Consider the following 18,406-nt stretch of genomic DNA (forward strand, 5'->3'; position numbering starts at 1 on the left):
GTGAGGTTATCCATTTTGGTAGGAATAACAGCAAAAGGGATTATTATTTAAATGATAAAATATTAAAACATGCTGCTGTGCAGAGAGACCTGGGTGTGTTAGTGCATGAGTTTCAAAAAGTTGGTTTACAGGTGCAACAGGTGATGAAGAAGGCAAATGGTGTTTTGTCCTTCATTGCTAGAGGGATGGCGTTTAAGACTAGGATGGTTATGCTGCAATTGTATAAGGTGTTAGTGAGGCCACACCCGGAGAATTGTGTTCAATTTTGGTCTCCTTACCTGAGAAAGGACATACTGGCGCTGGAGGGTGTGTAGAGGAGTTTCTCGAGGTTAATCCCAGAGCTGAAGGGGTTGGATTACGAGGAGAGGTTGAGTAGAGTGGGACTGTACTCGTTGGAATTTAGAAGGATGCGGGGGGATCTTACAGAAACATATAAAATTATGAAGGGAATAGATAGGATAGATGCAGGCAGGTTGTTTCCACTCGCGGATGAAAGCAGAACTAGGGGGCATAGCCTCAAAATAAGGGGAAGAGGTTTTAGGACTGAGCTGAGGAGGAACGTCTTCACCCAAAGGGTTGTGAATCTATGGAATTCGCCCAGTGAAGCAGTTGAGGCTCCTTCATTAAATGTTTTTAAGATAAAGATAGATGATTTTTTGAAGAATAAAGGGATTAAGGGTTATGGTGTTCAGGCCAGAAAGTGGAGCTGAGTCCACAAAAGATCAGCCATTGAATGGTGGAGCAGGCTCGAGGAGCCAGATGGCCTACTCCTGCTCCTAGTTCTTATGAAATCATGAGAACCTGCCTCCAACAGCGGATGCCTGCAGAGCTGAGGCTTCCCAATGTAGCTCGGCCATTGGTATGATGCCAGACAAGGTGGATTGCACTCCATCCCCTTCATCTGAAGAATTCAATATCTTTTCACTCTTTCTCCGGGTATTTTCATCTCTCCATCACAAACCTTTTCATCAGTGCCACCCTGGCAATGCCATTGCTGCCTCTTCGATAAGTGAGGTTGGCGAGCTGGAGCACTCCCGTGTGAACACTCTCTCTCCCTTGCATTGTGTATCCCCCTTCTCCTGCTCGAACATGTGCGAGAGACACTAGGACTCTAAAGCTTGCATGTGGGTCAGTAATTACCCTGGTACACAACTCTCCCCTGTTCTGACGTACCGTGCACTCTCTGCCAGACAACACGTGTCCAAAAACGCTGAAGGCATGATTTCCGCAGGTGGGTAGGAAGAGAGGCCCTCCAGAAAGATCCTGTGAAGGGATTGGGAGTAGGTAATGGTGGTTCTGCAGTGAGAGTCTGGATCTGACCAGCTACCCACAGTGCCACAACACACATCTAATGACCTCACCATTTTGGATAAAGTCTGTGAATGTGCTTTCATACTATTCTAAATTGTACAATTCTAAAGGGGCCCGTGGGGAGAGGGGCCCGTGGGGAATATATGTACACAAATTATTGAAGGTGGAAAGAAAGGTTGAGAAAGCAACAAATAAAGTGATTGTGGGCATTATAAATAGGATCAGTTTCAGAATAATGAAAAACTAGTGTCACCGAGTCCACATTTACTCTACAATGGAATGTAAGGTGGTGTGCAAAATGGGCAAACGGCCTAAAGCCTTCCACTGATCTACATTCAAATTATGCCCGTTGTCAGAAACCACAAAGATTACAAACTCAGGCAATCCTAATATTTTCCCAGAGTGATTTTGAACATTAGAGCGAATATATTCTTCTGTCAGAGAATGGTCAGATTTCTCTCCAAAGGAGAGAGTTAGTTAGAAGACCCCATTCTCGGTTAAGAAATGGCATCAATTATTAGCCTAAGAAAAAAAAAATCTCAGGCCGAAGTTTAACTTTAAAATGAGCATCTTGTACTATTCTACTACTCTTCCAAATGAAAATTACATTTGTGTGTTTTTATTTACACACATGTAGTGGGATTGTTGTTTGCTGAACTTAATTTTATTGAAAATTGCCTATTATTCTTCCGGTCTCTTAATATTCAGCAAAGTAAATGCAAGAATTTTTCACATACCTTTTATGTTGCGATGTCACAACTGCTTTTAAAGGTGCTGGAAACTTAAAGGGAAAATATTTTTAATTGTTTGTTTTTAATTAATTTGCAGAACAAAGCAGAAGAGATGACTTGGAAGCATTAGGTCACATGTTCATGTATTTCCTCCGTGGCAGTCTTCCTTGGCAGGGCCTTAAGGCAAGTCTTTTTCCCCTCGCACTCTAGTTTTCAAATCAAAGCCACGAATTACAGATGAGTATTGCCTTGCCAACATTATTGCTGAGTTCACTTCCTTTTCCAGGCGGACACCTTAAAAGAAAGATATCAGAAGATTGGGGACACCAAGCGAGCAACACCAGTCGAAGTATTGTGTGAAAACTTTCCAGGTAATTTTTAGTCACTCAACAGTACCAGGGATTCTCTAGTTTGCCGATGTCTAGACCCAGTTCTGCTGCTGAAGTTCAGCGTTGTTTATTTTCTGCCATAAGACATCCATCTTCTACTGCAATGTGCAGGGTTTATAAGGTTCCCTATTGAAAGCTATTAGTGCTGATGGGGTATCATCACTATCCTATTATGGGGAAAGAAAGGTGATGTAAATAAGATCATGCTATTTTAATTTTAGTATTTCTTTGTCGCAAGTGTTAAGATCTGATTTTTCTCAGGTGTTGAGGTCAGGTTTAATGGTGACCACTTTCTGCTGATCTGGTGTCATCACCCACAAACGCGTGGGTTTCATGAGCTGATGGGATCCTAAGCTGAATGTGATGGATTTTGTGAAGGTTCTTGAGGACTGTTCAAATTGCCAGCTGTCATTGCATTTGTAGTATAGCGAGGCACACACTCAAGCTAGGTTACAAGGTGATTGGCTGTGCAGTTGATGAGAAAATGGATTAAAACAACACCAAGGTTACGATGTAAGAACATCAAAAGTTTGAAATTTTGCAAGTTTTAAAAGCTTGGGTTTTGCCTTGCTGTGCTCCTATGTCTGCTTATCCCATGGGCACTGCAGAAATTGCTGGGTTTGTAAAATCCAATTACTGTTTCTCCTTTGTCTATACCCTGCAGAAAAACATTTTAAACACGTGTATATTTAGAATTTTTTTCATTTGTTCATGGGATGAGGGTGTAGCTGGCAAGGCCAGCATTTATTGCCCATCCTATTTGCCCTCTAAGGTGGTGCTGTGCTGCTTTCTTGAAATGCTGCAATCCATGTGGTGTAGGTACACCCACAGTGCTGTTAAGAAAGAAGTTGACCCAGCGACAGCGAATATTTTTGCAGTTAAAGATATAGTTCCAAGCTAGGATGGTGCGTGGCTTTGAGGGGAACTTGTAGGTGGTGATGTTCCCATGCATTTGGTGTCTTTGTCTAAATGGTAGAGGAGTTGGGGGTTTGGAAGGTGCTGTCAAAGGAGCCTTGGTGAGTTTCTGCAGTGCATCCTGTAAATGGTACACTCTGCTGCCACAGTCCGTGCTGGCAAAGGAAGCGAATGGGTGGATGGGGTGCCAAACAAGCAGGCTGCTTTGTCTTGGTAGGTGGCAAGCTGCCAAAGTGTTGTTGGAGCTGCACTCATCCAAACAAGTGGAGAGCGTTGCATCACACTCCTGACTGGTGCCTTGTAGATTGTGGACGGGTTTTGAGGAGTCGGCAGGTGAGGTAATGGCTGCAGAATTACCAGCCTCCGACTTGCTCCTGTAACCACAGTGATGGTGGAGGGTTCAGTGACGGTAATTTGTTTGAAAGCCATGATATTTAAATTCTCTCTTGTTGGAACTGGTCATTGACTGACGATGGGTGCATATTACTGTGTGTGTACCTACACCACATGGACTGCAGCAGTTCAAGAAGGCAGCTCACCACCCCCTTCTCGGGGGTAATTCGGGATGGACAAAACTAGCGCTTGTGTGGCTCAAATGTTACTTGCCACTTATCAGCCCAACCTGAATATTGTCTAGGTCTTGCTGCATTTGGGCCTAGACTACTTCAGTATCTGAGGAATTGTAAATCGGACCGAACATTGCAATCAACAGCAAATACCTCCAGTTCTGACTGAATGGAGCAATGCTGATAAAGCAGTTGGAGATGGTTGGGCTGAGGACACTATTCCTGAGGAATTTTTGCACTGATGCCCTGGGAGTGTGATGATTGGTCTCCAACAAGCTCCACTATCTTCCTTTGTGCTAGGTATGACTCCAGCCAGAGTTTCCCCCTGATTCCCATTGACTTAATTTTTACTCTGCTCCTTGATGTCATATTCGGTCAAAATACTCCTTGATATCATGGGCAGTCACGCTCACCTCACTTCTGTACTTCAGCTCTTTGGTCCACGTTTGGATCAAGGATATGATCAAGTCTGGGCCCAAACTGCCCCAGGCAGTATCCAAACTGAGCGTCAATGAGCATGTTATTACTGAGTAATTGCCACTTGATAGCGATGTCGACCACATTTTCCATCACTTTGCTGATGATTAAAAGGTTACCGCTTGGGAAGGTAATTGGCCGGATTGGAATTGTCCTGCATTTTGTAGGGAGAACATAACCCGGGCAATTTTCCACATGGAATATGCCAGTGTTATACTGTACTGGAACAGCTTGGCTAGGGACACAGCTAGTTCTGGAATATAAGTCCTCAGTAGTGCAAATGGAATGTTGTCAGGACGAATAGACCTTGCAGTATCCAGTGGCTTCAGCTGTTTCTTGAGTTCCATGTGGATCAAAAGAAATTGGTTGAAGACTGTAATTGAGATGCTGGGGACCACAGGACGAGGCTCCGACGGATCCTCCACTTCTGCTGAGGGTGGCTGGAGCCTTGTCTGTTGCGTTGACTTGCTGGACTGTCCCATCATTGGGGGTGTTTGTGGAGTCTCATTCTCTGGTAAGTTGGTTACTTTTCCACTGCCATTCATGACTCTGGCAGGACTGCAGAGCTTTGATCAGATCTGTTGGTTATTGGGTTACTTAGCTCTGCATAATTGCATGCTGCTTCCGCTGTTGAGCATACCGTGGTCCTGTGTTGTAGCTTCACAGGGTTGGCACCTCATTTTTCAGTACTGCACGTGGCATGCTCTTTGCCACCTCTCATTGAACCAGGGTTGGCTCCCTTGGGTAATGGTCGTGTGTGGGATATGCCAGGCTATGGCATTACAGATTGCGACTGAAAACAATTCTCTGCTGGCAGCCCAGAGAACCTCTTTGATGCCAAATTCTGAGGCGGTTGATCTGTCCTGAATCTGTCCCCTATAGCACGATGATACTGTGGCACAACATGACGGAGGAATCCTCAATGTGCAGGACTTTGTGGCCATACGTAGCCACTGATTAATAGGGTTAGGTGAAAGCTCATTGAAATTGCCCCTGAAAATATATCCAAGTCAAAAATTATAGCTTCAGTTTTATCACTGCTGTCCATGGCAAATTTATCTCACTTTCTGGTGTAATCTAAGTCTTCAAATGTAATCTTATTTATTTTACATCCATGTATATAAATGAAAAAGATATCAGGAATCTGTTGGACACCATATTCATTTAGTCTCCTCAAGACCTCATTCTTGCCTGCCTTTGTAAACTGTGAACCATTTTGGATATAAAATCTCCATCAAAGATGTTAACAATACGACTCTTCCATATTTCCTTTGAATCACCCATGGGAACAGAAAAACAGTTGTGCATGTTATTTTTGGGATTACTTGAAAATTTGCAAAAATACAAGAGGAAAATTTGTATTTATGTTTTTCAATAACATGCTGTGTTCTCAATCTTCTGAAAGTAATGTAAAATATAAGACACTGACAACAATTTTGTCCAATATGAAATCTGAGCAGGGAAAGGATGAAGATAATCCTTTTAATTTGGAGAAAAAATTGTTATTGTTTATAACATGGAATATAAGGATGTCTTCTAATTTATTTATAATTTGTGATATGATTAGAAGCTGTACAACGCCATGAAGAATTTGTACAGATGTGATTTTATTAAAGCCCTCTATTTGCTCGAGTTGTATATTTTAACAAGCATTTTTAATTCAATCTTAAAAGTAGAGAGTATTTGCAATCTGTATTTGCAGATATTTTTCTATTTGGCAAGTCTTATTTGGAGCTCAAAATGACTACTTGATCTTCTCGGTACAACTTCATCACTCATCCTGAATAGAAGTCTTTAAAAAGATATATGACCTAGTATCAAACTGTTGTGTTATTCATTGACAAGAGGACTGATTTGAATTGTTTTCTTAAAACCTACTTTTTTTTTTTTTAAAGTAGCTTCAACTGCGTACCCAGTGTATTGAATTTAAGTTTACAATTGTTTCTGTGGCAATGTTTGGCAGAAAGAAATCAGCGGAGGTAAAAATGTTTTGGCAGAATAGCGAAAATCAGAACTAACCTTCAAGCAAATAAGGTTTTTGAGAAAATGCCAAAATAAACTGGAATTATATTAAAGCTGCATTTGTTACTTTTTCCCCACATCATGAAGAAATTTGAACAGGGTGATATTTAGTGATGCCACGATAAATGTTGAAACTGCCATTTTGTGTTTTCAGAAGAGATGGCCACATACTTGCGTTATGTAAGAAGACTGGACTTCTTTGAGAAACCAGACTATGACTACCTAAGGAAGCTCTTCACAGACTTATTCGATAAGAAGGGTTACATGTTCGATTATGAATATGACTGGATTGGCAAACCGCTTGTAAGACAACAAGTTCACTTATTTACAAATGTTCTTTGTGTCACATGAATATGGCTATTGCAAAATGGAACAGACACCTAAAATATTTCTGGATGGGATTAGAAATCTAGACACAATCTAGACAGAGTTGGCCTCTCCCTGCAACTTTATTAAAGGATGTAATATTTTGAGGTTTGGAATGTAAAGCTTAAGCGACACACACTTGATGTTGACCTAGGGAGAAGTTTAAAAATGAAATTCAGGATCCTGTGTACCATGTTCTGAAAGTCAGACTGTTGACTGTTTGCTGTCTCCTTGCATCCACTGTGGCTTAGCAAAAGTAACTGAGACACACTGCTCGTAAGTGCACTGGGCTTAATTTTCAATCTATTCCATGATAGCTGATCTCAGACAGGACAGCAGTAGAGGAGTTGCAGCTCGAGGTTATAGAGTCCTGAGTTAGAGATTTTTTTCTAATTGCTACTCTGTGATCACAGTTAGAAATGTGCATGTGGATATCCGGTGAAGACCGTGTTTGACTTTGCTGATGGGCGGAATTTACCGGCTGTTCACGTCGGCGGATTTTCCGGTCTCACCAAAGGCTTACGGGTTTCCTGTCGATTAAGGATGCAGTCAAGGGAAATCCTGTTGACAACGGCGGGACCATAAAATCCCACTGATGGTCTGCCTCCAACGCCGAAAAACAATTGGCGGGTTGTGTGGTAAATCCTGTCTGTAATATCCTGCCAGCATTCACTACCAAGTGTCATATAAGAACAATGATTCCTTGGAAGGGTTGCCTGAGGGCCCCTGGCATCCATTGATTTATAACCCAGCTCGTAAGAAAGGAGGAAAATTTAGAGAAAAAACAAGAAATAACAGACTATTATTGTATTATAGTTTATCTTTGGTCTGCTAGTTGTCTGGCACAACAGAAACCCATCACTCTGGTGACAAATCTCCAAACCAAAGTACCGAGGAATCCACGCATAGAATATTTAAGCTTCTTAAATGGAATGTAAAAATATTCTCTCCCTGGTGGGTCACACCTTACTTACCTTAGTTCAATTAATTTAGGTGAAGGTTAGCAAGTGCCAATGATTAGCAATCTTTAACTGTGCAGAATTATTTCTGTAGCATGCTTCACAGCGCCAGGGACCCGGGTCCGATTCCCGGCTTGGGTCGCTGTCTGTGCGAAGTCTGCACGTTCTCCCTTTGTCTGCGTGGGTTTCCTCCGGGCGCTCCGGTTTCCTCCCACAAGTCCCGAAAGATGTGCTTATTGGGTGAATTGGACATTCTGAATTCTCCCTCAGTATATCCAAACAGGCGCCGTAGTGTGGCGATAAGGGGATTTTCACCGTAACTTCATTGCAGTTGATGTAACCCTACTTGTGACACGAATAATGATTATTATTACTCCCGAAAATCAGGCAGTGTTTTCCAATACAGGGCTAGGTAAACATCCCGTTGCTTATCTGGCAAAGGACGCCTTACACAATTGGGAATTGGTTTACAGGGTTACCCGGAGCTGAATTGTCCCAGTTTTACATTACACTTCCAGTGTCATCAACAAGCAAGGCTATCTGGTTGATGACAAATGTTTCTTTGAACACTGCAGAGCTGTTTGGAATGATTCAGAATGATAGAACATGGAAGGTTGAGTCAATTTCAATCTTGCATCACTGGGTGTACCCTGTTTGAACCAGTTCGTCCTGGAAGAAGCTGTACTTGTATTGCATTGTCTGAAGATTCCATAATGCGTTATAATGCTAAGGCATCATTGAACATTTAAATTGCACATTGTAACTACTGCTTTATATGCCATAAAAGTCAGTTGGTTTCCTGGTTCATAATTGCAATGATGAATGATGGTGCAATTCATTACTATTCCTTGGTTAATGTTTATTTGCGTTTGCAATGAATGGATTTTGATGCCAAATACTGCAGTATGAAGAGCTGTCGGTGCTACAGAATGAAATCATTTTTCATACCTTTTTTGTACACACTACTGGGTAAATAGACAGTTTAGAAGTTTTGAAGTTTATGATGGAAGAAAATTTATTTTTCTAACTCCGTCATTTCGGAAAGCAAATCTCTTTCGGCGAACGTCTTGAGTTTCCTAGATCAGTACAAATACATTTCCTATGGCTGGTCATAGTGCGTTTTCCTGAACACCTACCCAAATGATTACAATTTGTGCATCTCCAACAATGCTTTTCTTTAATCTCTTTTCATCCACTTCCTAATTCTAGAATTTCCACTGTGCGGCTCCACTCCTTCCTGTCTGAACATAGCCAGCTCATCCCCAGCAATAACATCTCTCCCAATCCCCATGTTCATCAACATGTTGCCTCAGGTGAAATCATCATCAGGCATTATACAGCGACCATTGTTCTGCCAATGAGATCCAGCTGTACCTTTTTCACCAGTTTCCAATAACCAGTATTGCGACAATTTTTTTTTTTTACCAGTTTCCCAGGAATATATATAGCTGCAAGAGTAGTGTGTTCAGGCAAAAAGATACATTTTCTGGTGAAATAAACTTTTTTTGGACAAGGTCACCAAAAAATGCTAGAAACAGCTGTCGGATTGCACTGTGGAGAGAAATGGACACCCTAACTTTTCAGTTGTGGACCCTTGATGAGCACTGGAAAGAAAATACAGCTGAATCAAACAAAAGGCGGGGGCAGGAAAATCGCATGTATCACTTCTTTCCTGATTCTTCTTGCATCAGTTTTCCTTCAACCAGAAAATGTTTCCCTGCTCAGCTAGCTGCCAGATAATATGCTCAAGCCTCTGGAATGACACGTGAACCTACAACGTTTTGACTCCAAGAGAAATGGAGCTGATCTAGGAAGAAATATAGGGGTACCTGCATAATGTCGCATTCTGGAAATATTCATTGAATGTTGACTGGGGACTTCTTGCATGTTGCAATTTTAAGGCTCACTTCATTATTGACTGAGCGGTGTATATTAATGTTTGGAGGCAAAAGGCAGTATTGTGTATTTCCAATGAATAACAAAGAGCATGACTAAGTATTTTAATTCGGTTCATGTTGGCACTTCAATTCCCTTTATTTCAGATTGTGAAAATTGTTTTCTTTAATTATAGCCCACTCCAGTTGGTTCAGTTCATACAGATAGTGCTCAGACAACAACGCACAGAGATGGTCATCAGTACAGGGATAGAATACAGCAAACCAAAGCTCAGGTAGGTCTGGAAATATCATTTTGATTGAGACTACTATTTGCAACAAGAGCTATTTGAGTTCCTTCTAGAAAATGAAGGTGCTTTTTTGCTGTTTTTATGATATTTATTAGTGCACCAGAATTGTTGGCTTCCAGCCTAGAATAACTGGTAACAACTTTGAAATGAACCTGCTGGATGTGTTACGGTCAAAAGAAAAGATTCCCTGCTGCTGGCCTTGGGGAATCTGACAAGGTTACGTTTGTGTTGCTGTTGATTGCACAAGATTTGCATGAGGAGAACTGATGCCAGAAGAACTGTGACTCAGAAACCGTTAGAAACTGAAAGAGAAACAAGTCAATCAGTGAATGCAGTTCCAGCTACAGATCTACCTTGCGTTGATTGATTATATTATTGTAGTAAACTGGGAGGCATGTTTCAGTTATCTTAGCAATTCAGCTCAGCTGATAGAGTTTGAGCTAAGGTTTGCCGTGGGTCCACTGCTCTGACAATGAGCCATGGGCTGCAAGATAGTTTATTATCAAACACTGGACATAAGTATCCCAGCGTTTCTCTTTGGAAAGTAAGGAAGTTCATTCTTGTTGCCTGATGCTGAACTATAAGCTCTGAACACTTTTCTCCTTCTCTCTCCCCCCCCCCCCCCCCCCCCCCCCCCCCCCCCCGGGCCCCCCAGGCACATGTTTTACATTTGAAATATATATATATAACCGTTTTATATACTTTTATTACATGTTGGATATCATATATATATCTGTTGTAATATTTAGTCTTCTGGACTGGAGGATGGAACAGGGCAGTAGGGGGAGTAATAATGTGCCTGTGAAAAATAGAAATTACCCATTTATTAACTGTGATAGCAGCTGTTATAAGCTCTATGTGGGAGAAAAATCTTTGCCCAAGCAGTAAACTGAAAATGTCTTTTGAATAACAGATTTTTAAGCAAGACCAGTCCACTCCTCAGTACATTTGACACCATGACTTAAGACAGCCTGAATTAAGACAGATGAATTTTGGGAGAAATTGTCTGTCCAAGCGTCAATGGTCACCATTGGAACCAAAGTTAATTATCACCAATGTGACATGGAAAAAATTACTTGAGTTCATAACTTGAGTCTGGTATTTGGTTGAGTCTCTTCAACATGGAGGAGTCCAGTCTCCACTTCACTGCCAGAACTAGTCGTGTATAGGAGAAACCTTTTGCAGGCATTTGTCAAATACAATAGTTAATTTGTGGGTTTTTTTAATGACTTTGTTATGCCTGTCACTTTGTGGCTATATATTCAACTGGATCCTAATTAAAGTAATTGCTGCAATCTGGATGAAATTTCAGATCTGGAAATGGTTGAGTTCCTGTGACATGTTTGTTCCTTTATATTTCAATGAATGGGTTTACTTGAGTTTTGTTTTAATCAAATAAAAAAAGCTTGACACTTGATTTTATTTTTGCCATGAACAGGTTTAGTGAGTCATTTGCATATCTAATTCATGATACACTATGGGCATGAGTTTTAATTATTTAGAAACAAATGGATATGAAGTAACTGCAAATGGAAGGAAGAAGTCTGACTAGCCAATATGAGCCTCTCTGAGCATGACTATAAAGCTGCAAAATGTTCTCAACGGAATGTTTCGAACAATGCATGAAAATGTGTGTGAACCCAAGTGTTACCAAAAGCTCTTCACTTATTTTAAGATTTGAATTAATTTTTTTTGTAAACCTCCAGTTAATGACTCGTTATAGATGCATCAAAAATGACTGAATAATAGTCCTAATGTTTTGGCTTTTCATTTTAGTTGCTACTTTTGTGCTCTATCTGTTAAATTGACAGTTTTATATTTAAAAACAACGATAATACAATACTGCAGTGATTAGGAGAATAAAACCTTATTAGGATTCTGGTTTGTTTATGGGAGAGAGCAATCTTTAATCTACCAACATTGTTGAAGGATGGGCTCGTAAGTAATTATTGTCTTGCATTAATCAGATGTTATTGCAGCATGAATGAAACGTTCATAGCAAAAAGCAACATTTGTAAGCACAGCCGAGAACTGAAATTTGGCAGCAAAGGAAAATCAGCCTGACGCTGAGGTTCAAGAAGACAATTAGGGAAAAGGCAACAGCTGACCAACTGGCCCCTGGTGTCCTTGAATTTTTTTTTTCTTTATTCATTTACAGGGTGTGGGCTTCGCTGGCTAGGCCAGCATTTGTTACCCATCCCTAATTGCCCTTGAGAAGGTGATGATTCAGACTCCACCGCACAATGGAGTAGCAAGTTCTACAAATGTACCACCCTCTCGAGAAGTAGTGCCTCCTCATCTCAGTTTTAAATCTACCACCTCTCAACCTTTATCTGTGACCTCTTGTTCTAGATTGCCCCACAAGGGGGAACATTTGGTCGATATTTACTTTACAAATCCCTTTTTGTACCTCAATCAGATCCCCCCTCATCCTTCTAAGCTCCAGTGAGTATAAGCCTAAACTGTTTAATCTCTCCTCGTACATTAATCCCTTCTTCCCCGGCATCAATCTGGTGAACCTCCTCTGAACTGCTTCCAATGCCACCACATCCTCAAATACGACCAAACTGGACACACTACTCCAGACATGGTCTCACAAACACCTTGCAACCTCGCCTTCTGGATCATTCTTTTACACGGCACCTTGTCAAACGCCTTCTGGAAGTGTAGATATACCACATCCACAGGTTCCCCATTATCTACCTTGCTGGTTACTTCCTCAAAGAACTCAAGCACATTTGTCAAGCATGACTTTTCCTTCATAAGACAATGCAGACAAGGATGGATTGAGCTTTGTCTTTCCAAATGTTCAGTCATCTCCTCCTTCCAGCAACTTCCCCACCACAGAGGTCAAGCTAATCGGTTTTTCTTCTGCCTTTTTTGAATAGGGGTGACATTAGTGTGTTTCAAATCCACCGGAACCTTTCCAGAATTCAGGGAATTTTGAAATATCATAACCAATGCATCTACTATCTCTTGCTGCCACCTCCTTTAATATCTTCGGGCGCAGTCCATCATGTCCTGGAGACTTATCTGCCTTTTGTCCCATTAGTTTGTTTAGTACCTTCTCCCTCGTGATGGTAATTGTAACAAGTTCCTTGAATTAACTGCAGTTCTTGGAAAATGTTTATTACCCTTTAACGTGAAGACCGAGGCAAAATATTGGTTCAGTGTCTCCGCCATCTCTGTGTTCCCCATTATTACCTCACCAGTATCATTCTCGAAAGGGTCAACATTTATGTTAACTATTCTATGGTGTAGGAGGGAGGGTTTTGGATTTCTGGACCATTGGGATCACTTCCGGGGCAGGTGGGACCTGTACAAGAAGGATGGGCTGCATCTAAACTCGAAGGGATGCAAGGAGATCAGGGCTGGGATCTAAATATATAAGGATATGTGTCCTATCGAAAAGACAGGCAAATGGGCATTGTCAGTAAGGAATGAAGTTAAATAAATAACAAGGCACGATATAGGATCAGAAGGCATAGAATCTCTGAGGGTAGAGTTGAGGAATCGCAAAGGTAAAAAGACCCTGATGGGAGTTACGTACAGGCCGTCCAGCAGTAGTCAGGATGTGGGGCAGAAACTAAATCAGGAGATAGAAAAGGCAATATTACAATAATCATGGGGGACTTCAATATCCAGGTGGACTGGGAAAATCCCAAGTGAATCCCAAGAAAAAGAATTTGTGGCATGTCTAAGAGATGTTTTTCTTGAGCAGCTTGTGACAGAGCCTACTAGGGAACAGGAATTCTGGATTTGGCGATGTTTAATGAGGTAGACTTGTTTAGGGAACCTAAGGTGAAGGAACCCTTAGGGAGCAGTGACCACGATATGATAGAATTAACCCTGCAGTTTTGAGAGGGAGAAGCTGGAAACTGATGTAACGCTATTACAATTAAATAAGGGTACCTACAAAGACATGAGGGAGGAGCTGGCCAGAGTTGAGTGGAAAAGGAAATTAGCAAGGAAGACAGTGGAACAGCAATGGCAGGAGTTTTTGGGGGTTATCCGGGAGGCACAAGATAAATTGAATCCCAAGGAGGAGGAAACATGCAAAGGGGAGGAAAAGGCATCCATGGTTGACGAGGGAAGTCAAGGACAGCATAAAAGAAAAAGCATACAAAATGGCGAGTATTAGTGGGAAGCCAGACGATTGGGAATCCTTTAAAAGTGAGCAGAAGGCAACTAAAAAAGCAATAATGGGAGAGAAGATGAAATATGAGTGCAAGCTAGCTAGTAATAGAAAAGAAGCTAGGAAGAGTTTTTTTCAATATATAAAAGGTAATAAGAGAGAGGCAAAAATAGACATTGGACCACTGGAAAACGTGGCTGGAGAAGTAATAATAGCAAACAAAGAAATGGCAGACAAACTGAATAGTTACTTTGCATCAGTCTTCATGGTGGAAGACACCAGAGGGATGCCAGAGCTCGAGGAGAATCGGGGGTGCAGAGGTGAGTGCAGTGACCATCACTAAGGAGAAGGTTCTGGGGAAACTGAAAGGTCTGAAAGTGGATAAATCACCTGGACTGGATGAACTACACCCCAGGGTTCTAAAAGAGATAGCTGAAGAGCTTGTGAAGGCATTGGTGGTGATCTTTCAGGAATCACTAGGCAGCAAGGAGACCAGAGGACTGGAAAGCAGCTAATGTAACATCAATGTTTAAGAAGGGAGGGAGGCAGAAGATGCAAAATTATAGGCTGGTTAGCCTGACTTCGGTCATTGGTAAGATTTTAGAGTCCATTATTAAAGATGAGATCACGGAGTACTTGGAAGTACATGTTAAAATAGGACTGAGTCTGCACGGCTTTGTCAAAGGCAGGTCATGTTTGACAAATCTGTTAGAGTTCTTTGAGGAGGTAACAAGGAAGTTAAACAAAGGTGAACCAGTGGACATGATTTGTTAGATTTCCAGAAGGCCTTTGGCAAGGTGCCGCATATGAGATTGTTAAATAAGTTAAGAGCCCATAGTGTTAAGGGGGAGACCCTGGCATGGATAAAGGATTGGCTAACTGGCAGAAGGCAGAGAATGGGGATAAGGGGGTCTTTTTCAGGATGGCTGGGAGACTGTGTGCCTCTGGGGTCTGTGCTGGGTCCACAACTTTTCACAATATACATTAATGATCTGGAAGAAGGAACTGAAGGCGCTGTTGCTAAGTTTGCAGATTATACAAAGATCAGTAGAGGGACAGGTAGTATTGAGGAAGCAAGGGGGGTGCAGAAGGATTTGGACAGGCTAGGAGAGTGGGCAATGAAGTGGCAGATGAAATACAATTTGGAAACATGCAACGTTTTGCACTTTGGAAGGAGGAATGGAGGCACAGACTATTTTCTAAATGGGGAAATGCTCAGAAAATCAGAAGCACAAAGGACTTGGGAGTTCTTGTTTAAGATTCTTTTAAGGTTAACGTGCAGGTTCAGTCGGCAGTTAGGAAGGCAAATGCAATGTTAGCATTCATGTCAAGACGGCTAAAATACAAGACTAGGGATGCACTTCTGAGGCTGTATAAGGCTCTGGTCAGATCCCTTTTGGAGTATTGTGGGCAGTTTTGGGCTCTGTCTCTAAGAAAGGATGTGCTGGCCTTGGAAAGGGTCCACAAGAATGATCCCTGGATGAAGAGCTTTAAGTATGAGGAACGGTTTGGGTCTGTACTTGGAGTTTAGAAAGATGAGGGGGGATCTTATTGAAACTTGCAGGAGTCTGCAAGGCCTGGGTTGAGTGGATGTTAACAGGATGTTTCCACTTGGCGGAAAAACTCTCAACCAGGGGACACCAAGAGTGAGTAGTTTGTGGTGTCTCGGCTGGGGGTGGGGGCAGGGGTGGAGGGCTTGCCATTCCGTACGGCAGGGACTCATGTTAGGTACCTGGGGGTGCAGGTTGTGGGGGGGCGGGGGGGGGGGCTCCGCGGTTACAGCATTTCTGGTTTGGTGGGGAGAGTGAAAGCTGATCTGACAAGGTGGGATGGTCTCCCTCTGTCACTGGCGGGTCGGGTACAGGCGGTTTAAAATTAGCGTGTTGCCACGATTTCTGTTTATTTTTCAATGCCTGCCGATTTTCCTGCCAAAGGCTTTTTTCAGAGAGATTGAGGGAAGGATTACGTCGTTCATATGGGGATGGAAGGTGGCCAGAGTTAGAAAGGTGCTGCTCCAGAGGGGAAGGCAGGCAGGGGGTTTGGGTCTTCCGAACCTGATGTAATACTACTGGGCGGCGAATGTGGAGAAGGTGCAGAGCTGGATCAGAGGGGTTGATTCCCAGTGGGTCAGAATGGAGGAGAGTTTGTGCAGGGAGTCGGGATTGAAAGCACTAGCAACAGCGCCGTTCCCGATAGACCCGGGGAAATACTCAGGGAGTCCGGTAATAACAGCTTCATTGAGAATTTGGAGGCAGTTTTGCCAACACTTCGGGTTGGGGGCAGGGTCAAGGGAAATGCCGATTTGGGGGAATCACAGATTTGAGCCAGGGATGGAAACTTTTGGAAATGGGAGGAGAAAGGGATCAAGACACTAAAAGATTTGTTTCTTAGGGGTCGATTTGCAGGACTGAAGGAGCTGGAAGTGAAGTATGGGCTGGAGCAGGGGGAAATGTTTAGATACATGCAGCTTCGAGATTTTGCCAGAAAGGAGATATAGAGCTTCCCGGGGGAGCCGGCATCCTCATTGCTGGAGGTGCTGACGACAGGGGGACTGGAGAAGGGGGTAGTGTCAGCGGTTTGCGGAGCTATTTTGGAAGAGGTGAAGGCACCACTGGAAGGGATCAAAGCAAAGTGGGAGGAAGAGCTGGGAGAGGCTATGGAGGAGGGGGTCTGGTGCGAGGTGCTCCGGAGAGTGAATGCCTCTACCTCGTGCGCGAGGTTGGGGCTGATCCAGCTGAAGGTGGTATACAGAGCCATCCTCACGAGGGTGAGGATGAGCCGATTCTTTGAGGGACTGGAAGATGTGTGTGAACGTTGCGCGAGGGGCCCTGCTAATCACGTTCATGTGTTTTGGTCCTGTCCTGGATTACTGGAAGGAGGTTTTTAGGGTAATTTCTAAAGTGGTGCACGTGAAACTGGATCCGGGCCCCCGGGTGGCCATATTCGGGGTGTCGGACCAGCCAGGGTTGGAAACGGGTGCGGAGGCAGATGTTGTAGCCTTCGCCTCGTTGATCGCCCGAAGGTGGATCCTGATAGGTTGGAGAGCAACCTCTCCCCTTGTGCCCTGGCGTCGCGGGGGGACCTGTTGGAATTCTTGACTCTTGAGAAGGTTAGGTTTTAACTGAGGGGAAGAATGGAGAGGTTCTACAATTCATGGGCATTATTCATTATGCACTTTCAAGAACTGGATAACATCGAACATTAGTTGAGGGTTTGTGGGAGGGGGGCAGTGTGTGTTAATGGTGACTATGGGTGATTCCTGATTCCTTTTTCTCATTTGTTTGTGTGAACATTTTTTTTTTTAATTTAGTGTACCCAATTCATTTTTTCCAATTAAGGGGCAATTTATTGTGGCCAATCCACCTACCCTGCACATCTTTGGGTTGTGGGGGCGAAACCCACACAAACACTGGGAGAATGTGCAAACTCCACACGGACAGTGACCCAGAGCCGGGATTGAACCTGGGACCTCGGTGCCGGGAGGCAGCAATGCTAACCACTGCCCCGCCATGCTGCCCTTGTTTATGTGAACATGCGGGCTAATGTTTGGTGGGAGGATAGGATCGTTATTCTTGATATGGGAATTTACATATTTGTTATTGATTATTGTTTATGAGTGTAAATTTTGGAGAAAATGTGAAAAAGGAGGAGAATAAAAAATATTTTTTTTAAAAACAGCGGACACAATGTCAGACTAAAGGGACGATCCTTTAAAACAGATGAGGAGGAATTTCTTCTGTTGTATCTATGGTACTCGTTGCCGCAGAAGGCTTTGGAGGCCAAATCCGTGTCTTCAGGACAGAGATATATAGGTTCTTGATTAATAAGGGGATCAGGGGTTATAGGGAGAAGGCAGGAGAATGGGGATGAGAAAAATATCAGTCACGGCTGACTCGATGGGCCGAGTGGCCTAATTCTGCTCCTATAGTTTTATGGTCTTCTCCTTTATATACTTATAGAAGCTCTTGGTATCAGTGTTTATGTTTTCTGCTAGTTTCCTTTCGTAGTTCATCTTGGCTTTTTTGTTTCTATTTTTAGTAGTTTTTTGCTGACCCCTAAAGTTCTCCCAAGCCTCCAGCTAGTTTTGGCAGTATGGTATGCCCTAATGTTTACCTTTATGTCCTCCTTGATTTGTTTAGCCATGGAACATTTTTCTTCAGTTTACAATTCCTCTTCCTCTCAGGAATATACTTTAATTGAGAGGTGTTTAATATCTTCCTGAACATCCTCCATTGTTCCTCAACTGTCCTACCCTCAATTATTTGTGCCCAGCCGGCCAACTCTTTCCTCAGACCTGTGCAATTACCTCTGCCCAATGCTAAAACTATAGTATAACACTCTGTCCTCTCT

General features: G+C 42.7%; 1 protein-coding gene across 9 annotated transcripts in view; it reads left to right on the top strand.

The window, feature by feature from the left end:
• Positions 1-18,406, top strand: part of LOC140429491 (casein kinase I) — a 359,065-nt gene that overhangs the window by 304,935 nt on the left and 35,724 nt on the right. For 7 of the 9 annotated variants that reach the window (XM_072516548.1, XM_072516547.1, XM_072516551.1 and 4 more), the window contains 4 exons: positions 2,140-2,225; positions 2,329-2,413; positions 6,566-6,714; positions 9,808-9,906. In XM_072516548.1, coding sequence (XP_072372649.1) covers positions 2,140-2,225; positions 2,329-2,413; positions 6,566-6,714; positions 9,808-9,906 — 419 coding nt within the window. The remainder of the gene's footprint in view (positions 1-2,139; positions 2,226-2,328; positions 2,414-6,565; positions 6,715-9,807; positions 9,907-18,406) is intronic. The other 2 variants (XM_072516550.1, XM_072516553.1) reach the window with 1 other exon arrangement.

The sequence above is a fragment of the Scyliorhinus torazame genome, chromosome 9, assembly GCF_047496885.1.
Source record: "Scyliorhinus torazame isolate Kashiwa2021f chromosome 9, sScyTor2.1, whole genome shotgun sequence".
Classification (NCBI taxonomy): domain Eukaryota; kingdom Metazoa; phylum Chordata; class Chondrichthyes; order Carcharhiniformes; family Scyliorhinidae; genus Scyliorhinus; species Scyliorhinus torazame.